The 7,923-nt window shown below is 32.3% G+C and overlaps 1 protein-coding gene across 2 annotated transcripts; it reads left to right on the top strand.

Moving 5' to 3' along the window:
- Positions 1-5,230: 5,230 nt before the first annotated feature.
- LOC131958204 (dual adapter for phosphotyrosine and 3-phosphotyrosine and 3-phosphoinositide) lies at positions 5,231-7,277 on the top strand. 2 transcript variants are annotated; one of them, XM_059323084.1, is made up of 2 exons: positions 5,231-5,293; positions 5,933-7,277. In XM_059323084.1, exon 2 carries the CDS (start codon positions 6,001-6,003, stop codon positions 6,766-6,768), a length of 768 nt encoding a protein of 255 aa, XP_059179067.1. In that variant the 5' UTR covers positions 5,231-5,293; positions 5,933-6,000; the 3' UTR covers positions 6,769-7,277. The 2 variants fall into 2 exon arrangements, with proteins under 2 accessions (XP_059179067.1, XP_059179068.1); XM_059323085.1 differs by lacking the exon at positions 5,231-5,293 and adding an exon at positions 5,792-5,802.
- Positions 7,278-7,923: the final 646 nt, after the last annotated feature.

The following is a 7,923-nucleotide window of genomic DNA, read 5'->3' as shown; positions in this document are numbered from 1 at the left end:
TCTAGGAAATATTTATAAGCCTATTTTCTAGTATTTTGTATCTAGCTAGGACACGGGAAGTAGGCTAGGCCGAACAGTATAAAAATTTTTTAACAGGAAACTTCTTTCGAAGAACTGAAATAAGAAAGGTGGCCGCTTTGGCTTTATGGGATAGTGTGCAAAACAAATTGTAGTGCAGGCTAGTCAGTTTTACTGTACGACAGATGTGTGTGTTAGTAGTGTTACAGTTAGATCTATAAGGTATTATTAGAGTTAGCATATTTTTAGATTTTATCCTTTTATTCTTACTTACTTACTTTTAGACTTAATACTTAAACTTAGTCTTAACTTAGGCCTATTGGGAAATTTTTCCTAATTACCATAGAATGATAAAATGGACCCAGATCAATCCTATAATATACCCCATTGATAGAAATATCAAATTTATCATTCTAGGCCTAATAGTTTTTTTTATATGAATTTTCAAAGTTATGTGTTTAACTTGTTATGTTTCATTGTAACCTGCATTCCAGACGTGTGATTGGCTTTAAACTTGCATACCAATGTTGCTATTAAAGATATAATGATAAAACTTTGCACATTTGTACTCAATGATATAGGCAATAGAAGTCTACAAATAAAATAAAAATTAGAAAAGAGGTAACTAGAAATAATGAAGTTAAAAATTAAGGGGTGTGGCACTGTTCTATAGTGACTGCCATAAGAGGATTTCCAGACTGCACAGCTAGGTTGCTATTCCATATACCATCATGAAACTTTATATATATATTAGGACTAGAGCATGTAAAAAATACAATCATGCAAGTAAAATAAACATAGCTAGAGGAAAACTATAAATAGTGAACTTGAATATGGTACAGCGCAATTAGACTATGATGATTAACTACAGGCTAATATGTTGCACTTCTTTGTTGCTACTATAAAAATAAAGATTAAACTTTACATATTGATTCTGGTGTTAGTAATAAGAGTGCTAGTATACATATTGTACAGGTAATGTATAGAGTTAGAACTTACAAGTCAAATACAGCACAATATGATCAAGATACTTAACGATTTGCCATAAACATTGGATTTGTGTCCGTGTATAACATGGTAAAAATCTTATTATTAATTTAGAAAATTTTGGTTCTTGTAATGTTTCTGATGAAAAGTGTTGAGGTGTGCTAAAACTCAAAGATTGACATTTCACATTATTCTTATTTATAAAATGTTTAGTGAAGTTGACGTATCCTTTGATAAATTCTTAAATGACATTAATTAAAGTGTTCATGTTTTCTTTCTATTATAGATGCCTATAACTAAAACTGTAATGCAGTGCAGCTTATAAAATTGGGCATTATTATTTTTAATTTAGGCCCTTTATAGTACTTTATAGATCTAGATACTACAGATAGGCCTGTCAGTATTTACATTAAGGCCTAATAGTTTTTATATATATATATATATATATATATATATATATATATTATTACACATCTCTAGACCCATTATTGTTTTAGTGTTTTCATTTCCATTTAGATCTAGATTCTATTTTTTTTAAAACTGTGTACAATAAATATAGATTTTTTCTACTTGAAATGCCTTTATAATCTATTTATCTGCAATTCGTTAATGCTAGTTTGCTAGATCTAGTTAACCTGGTATTAAGAAGGTTAATAAAAATCTGGCTAATTTAAAATTTTATAATTTATTTAGGCAGCAATTAGGCCTAATTACATTCTTTCCAATTTAGATCTACAGTATATTTATTTTAAAGCCCATTTTATTGTAACAGTCCATTTAAAAACAAACAGCTATTAAAAAAACATCGTATGCGCATATCTATTAATATCTCGTAACCCGGCCGCCATTATGAAATTACGCACGCTTTCTCGTTCCTACCCCTACGAGTTTTATCGCGCTACTCCTCATTGGCCCGTGCTTAAAAACCCTTCAAATCGACATTTCTATTTATCCAAATGGTTGGCATGCTATTTAAGCCTATTTTCATGCAACTTAAAGGATTATTTATATCTGAAATTTAGTTGTCAATGCGCCAGTTCGGTAGCGTCGGCATTTCGACAAATATTTGCTATTATCGGTGATCGCTTTCGGTATCGGACAATGTAAAACGGGAGCTAATTCATTTATTAGTATGTATAAAAGATTAAATTCAACTCAAATATTCACATCGAATACATTTTATTCTTCGATTCCGATGGCGAGAATTAACCTGTTAAAAAATGGCGAATTTCAACAAGTACGATGAAAAAGTCAGGATGTGGTCGTACCAAATCGAAACAGCGGAAGTCGAAATGCCTAGTCTTAACTTAACTCATTCATAATTTCAAAGCTTTCCATAGTAATTATAGTAAATAGTAAATACTATGATAGTTTCCTAAGCTAGATCTAGGATTCTAGCCCTACTCACTACGAACTACTAGATTACTAGATCTAGATCTACTAAAGCCCTAAGAAAGAGAAGACTCCCACTCTACTTCTTACTTACTAAAAATACTAGATTAGTACTTACCTACCTACACTATCTAGATCTAGCTAGTAGTAGTTGTTTTACTAGTTGAGTAGACTGACCTAGCCTAGAGAGTCTAGACTCTCTACTCGAGTCTGGGCTAGGGCTAAATTAAATATAAATAATAACCATAGGGCCTATATTATATTAATAAAAATCTATCGTTTTAGGTGCGTAAAAGCTGCAGAGGCTAGTAATGTGCGAAAAAGTTGCCTCATTGATAAGGCTTTAAAAGAAGTGTATTCACTATATTGTAAAGTAAATAGTAATATATTTGTGTCAAATATTATAGTATAGACGAGCCGACCCGCGGCGTATCATATGCAGCTATTTAGTTGTTTTATTTTCTACTTTTTGGTAATTCATAATTTGTGAATTCGACAGTTCCAATGCTGCCACTGAAAATATTTGCTTTAAAACACTACCAGTAGGTCGTTAAGGATGATAAACCCCCCCCCCCCTCCTTTCCCCTACCCTACACCCCACCCGTGAAAGCACCCCCCCCCCTCTTAGTTACCTCCCCTAAGTTTAAAATAGTTTCAAACTAAATTATCTGCCCCTAATAGCTGTCACCAAACCCGGCTCTACAATTGTAAACATTTAGCGTGAACCACAGCTCACCAGACCATGTGGGGGTGGTAGGGATATGCTTAGAGAGGAAGAGAGGGAGCTGCTAGGCGCGCTTACATCTTGGTGTTTTCAAGGGTATCCAAGAAGAGAATTATATATATAGATAACTCAATAATAAACCAAAATCAATGGCTAAATATATTTTAATATATCAATACAGAAATTATTAAATTAACTTTAAACAGCAGTGTTTGCAAGCAAGATTTGCTATATAAACAGCTGCCATCTGTAAGTTAGAGTAGTTTCCCCTGAATCTCTAACTATAATTTTACCAAAAACAAATTAAACAAGATGGCTCTTTAAGTAAATGAGCTTGGTTGCATCTGATGTAAACATCACTAGTCTTTATTTTTTTACTGAAAATTTTTAATACAGTTGTTTGAAAACAGGTACATTAATCAAACTTTGAAACATTTTTGTAACTTTCAAAACATTAATCTTCCTAAAAATGTGAAATAATTTAAAAAAATTAATGTGTCACCTTTTTTCACATTAATAATCTCTGCAGATTTTACATACCTAAAACGATAAATTACCAATAATTAATAATAAATAGGCCTAGGCCTAAATAATTTTATAGGTCCCCTAGCTAGATCTATATCTAGAATTCTATAGTAGGCAATTGCAGTATTTCATTAAATTGATCTCATCAAACATTTTGTAAGTTTATTATTCTATATTGATGAAGGGTGGTGTCTATGAATTTGAACTTCAGATCTAAGACAAGCCTTAATGATTAAAATGTATGGTTACTGTACAAATATATGGGCCAGTTCTTGAAAACCACCGCATTCTATGTGTGGCGTGTGTGAATATTTTTTAGTGTAAAATAAATGCTTAAAGTGTCAAATAATAAGACCAGCTCTCTTGTAGGTTATTCAAAATTACATCATGTTATGTGCCTGACCTTAGTAAGGAATAAAAGAAAAGTGGTGCAGTAGATAACATTTTTTTGCTTAATAAGTAGTCTTTTTTTTTAGTAGGGGGTGGTTGATATGGTGTTGAGAATATAGATTGATGTGCGACTTAATGAACAGCTGGTTTGAAAGTGCTTTGAAATATTTAGACATTACATTGATAGTGACAGATTACAGCTAACGACCCGTCATTCCTATTGTTATGGTGGATCATTCTTTCCATTTTGAATGTATTCCAATAAGATCCTAAAGGATTTATTTTTTTATTAAATAAATGTACATTAATCATTCCCTTAATTTGGGATTAAGTTTTCCACCTTTTTGTTTTAGCTTTCTTTTTTGATGTTTCATGTACTTTTCGTTTTCTTGTTTTCCCTTCTGTTGGCTTTCTCAGACTTTCTGTTTCTTAGACGTTCTGTTTTTCTTTCCGTTTTCTTGCTTATTGCCTTATTTTTATCAAGAGTAATGAGTAATACTATGATAAAAACAAAAAACTTTCAAGAAATTATAAACTGCAATGTGAATTTATCACCAACCTTGTGGTCAATGAGCTTGTAATACAACTCTGCTTGATTTTTCCACAATGCACTCACAATTTCAGTACCTCAACTAAATATAAATTTATAAGGGTAGGCCTTCTTTGAGAACATGTATTATAACAAGAATATTTCCTTGGGAAAAAAGCAGCAATTTTATATAAACTACTGTTTCAAAGTAGGCCCTATCAATATCATGTTACAAAAGAAGCTAATCTCTTAGTTGTCGTGTTTTCAAAATGTATTTTTAGAACCTTCTCTTTCTTTTTTTAGGTGTTGTTTTGAAATGCAGGTCTTTTAGTTTCCTATGGTATTTTCTTCTTTTATAGAGGTTGAAATGATGTTATCTTTAAGCACATAAAGATGCACAATGAAACAGGAAGTAGATTACTAATGTGGACCTACACTTAGTGGATTGTGTTGATGTCTAGTGTGTGACCAGCTTTACTTTACATTACACTCTCATATGCAAAGCATGTTTACACAGTAGCCTAGGTCAGGTGTCCATATATAAGGCTTTTTTTTTTTTTTAAAGTGAATCACTTAGTAAGATAGTACTTCATAATGCCATATAAATTGACTTCATCAAATAAGTTGTGAAGTTATTAGCATTTTCATATTTTCATTAGTTGTTGCTTAAATTAAGTTAAATGTTAGATGTGTAAAACCTACTTCAAAAGTACTTGTATGGCTCTGAGGTACAAAATTTAATTGTGCTAAGTGGCTTTAAAAAAATAGAAGTGTGCTAATCACTTGACAAATGTGTATTCCTTTTTTAAGAACATGGAATTATAAAGATAATTAGGAAATTCTATGATGAATTCTTACTTAGTGATTTTTTTTTTTATTGGTTACTATGATTAACAATATACTGTTGAACTTTTGTGTGCTTAATATTTTTGAAAATATTTCTTCCTATAAGCAAAGATTTCATTTACTTCATAAATAACACAGAATTATTTATTCTATGAATGATAATTTATTAATTTAAAAACTTTTTGCTCTTCCAGCTTTAATTGATAAGACTTACCTGACAAAAAAATTACCCCCCCCCCCCCTCTTTTAATATAACTATAACAAAATTAACTCCTTCAATATTGTAAAGATGATCAGCATGCTTAGAGGTGTTAGAGTAACAGTTTCTATTAATTCTGGACATGTAAAAAGTAATGTGACCAGTACTAAGACTTTTTAATATAACAGACAGGTATAAAACAAATGGCTAGTTAAAATGACAATAAACCTTGCTTTTATACATGATCAGCTTTTATTTTAACATATTTTTTGGTTTTTTTTAAAATCAATATTAAAGAATAAAAATGTTTTTTTTCTTCTAGATTCCCCTTGAATACCATGTTAAGAAGAATTCCACATTAAACATTACTTTTCCTTAAAAAAAGTAATAATGGATCATGAAATTGATAATTTGGAAATAGAAAATTTGCCATGGTACCACCCAACATTAAGTCGCCACACAGCAGAAAGCATGCTGATCCAGAATGGTATGGATGGAACTTACCTTCTGCGTCCAAGCTCCAAAGGAACCGGAGAGTATGCCTTGTCTGTGAAGTGTGAACAGACAGTCAAACATTTCAATATAGTCTGGACTGGAATGGAGATTAGATTTGGCCAGTGTACTTTTAATTCAGCTGCTGACTTTGTCGAGCATTTCAAGAACAAACCGCTTCTGTGTGGAGAATCAGGGCAGGTTGTTCTACTGAAGATCCCCTACCCCAGAGATATTAGTGAACCGGACATGTACGAGTCTGTTACGTTACACGCAGAATTCAGCACAGCAGATGATTCTCAGGTCATCAACGCTGATTTTTCTGTCAATTCTAAAGAAGGATTTCTCACGAAATTAGGCAGACATTTTAAAACCTGGCGCACCCGGTGGTTCGTGCTACAGCGCAATGAGCTGAAGTATTACAAGCAAAAGTTCAGCAAGACTCCGATCCGTGTTTTAGACTTGAAAGATTGCAGGGAGTGCTGTAGAGACACAACCCAGAAGGATAAAAGTTGTGTGTTCAGGCTTGATATGGGCAACAGAGTCTTCCTGCTGTACTCAGTATCTGAGCATGACATGGACGACTGGATAAAAAGAATCAACTGGAGACTGCGAGCCAACAGGACTAGAGGTAGTATTAATTCTGGCAACTCCGCACACTCTTGAAGTCATGTTAACTTTTCTATTTTATGAGAGGTATTATGTGTCTTATACAAGGTGTAATATTTCAGCACATTATTAGTCTCTACTTATTTTGTAATAAATAGGTTTGAATATATCTAGTTTAATGTAATGTTATGCTGTTATATTCTATTGATTTATGGCTATTATAAAAGCTTAGAGTTTTCTTATTGCGTTAATAGATGGCAAGACAGTACTTTAAAAATGTTTACAAACTTAGTCACAACCTCATAAAATGTTAGTACTAAATAGTTGCTTAACCCGGCATTGTGGTGTCTCCACGGCTTGACTCTCTCGCTCTCTCTCTCTCTCTCTCCTCTCTCTGTGTCTTTATTGCTACACCCCTGCTTCTGTAAAGCTTCTTGGGTTAATAGTTGAGGCATAATAAGCTATACTGTATCCTGGCACTAATCTACACTCAGAGAGAGAAAAAACATAAGTTTAAACAGCAGCATTACAGTAAACTCCTCACACAAATGATAAGCTTGTCATTCCAGCATTTAAGTTGAATCCTTTTTAAAAAAATTTTTTTTTTCAAACTACTTGGGTATTAAAGTGTGTTAATGTTAAAGAAAAACAATTTTCCACCAGTAATTTTGTGGAGCAGAGAGAACTGTAGGGGAAGGGGTGCATACAGACAGAAACAGGCAGCAGTGATAAAGTGTGAAACACTTGTGGGGAGTCTTTAATAAAAACATGTGACACACAAAAATATCCACCTGTTTAATGAAGAATAAAATTGGTAGGGTAAAATAAGTGACTGTTCATAACAGATGCTTTTTGTTACTAATGTACTGAGGAATGATCACGTTAGACACTATTTTCTTATTTCTCTGCACATAGAAATTTGAAATTGAGTTTTTACAGTTGACTTTTTTTGTGGATCCAAAATTTTCTCCTACCTCATATTCATAACTTTCATTTCACACTCTTTTAACATAAAATAAAAAGTATAACAAGGAAATGATCAAATGTGATTTATAAAAAATTGCTTTTTTCTTTTAAAAATGTAAAATAAACCCTCATTATTTTCATGTGATATAAAAATCTGTCATTTGCTATCTGTAATACCAATAGAAAAAGCTGGACAGCTTCTTGTGATATCAACAACTTTCATCTGCGATTGAAATATCACTTAAC

Source organism: Physella acuta, unplaced genomic scaffold, assembly GCF_028476545.2.
Source record: "Physella acuta isolate Inbredline_101_S28 unplaced genomic scaffold, ASM2847654v3 ptg001300l, whole genome shotgun sequence".
In the NCBI taxonomy this organism is placed as follows: Eukaryota; Metazoa; Mollusca; class Gastropoda; family Physidae; genus Physella; species Physella acuta.
Note: the sequence above shows the minus strand (reverse complement) of the source record. Positions and strands in the feature narration are given on the sequence as shown.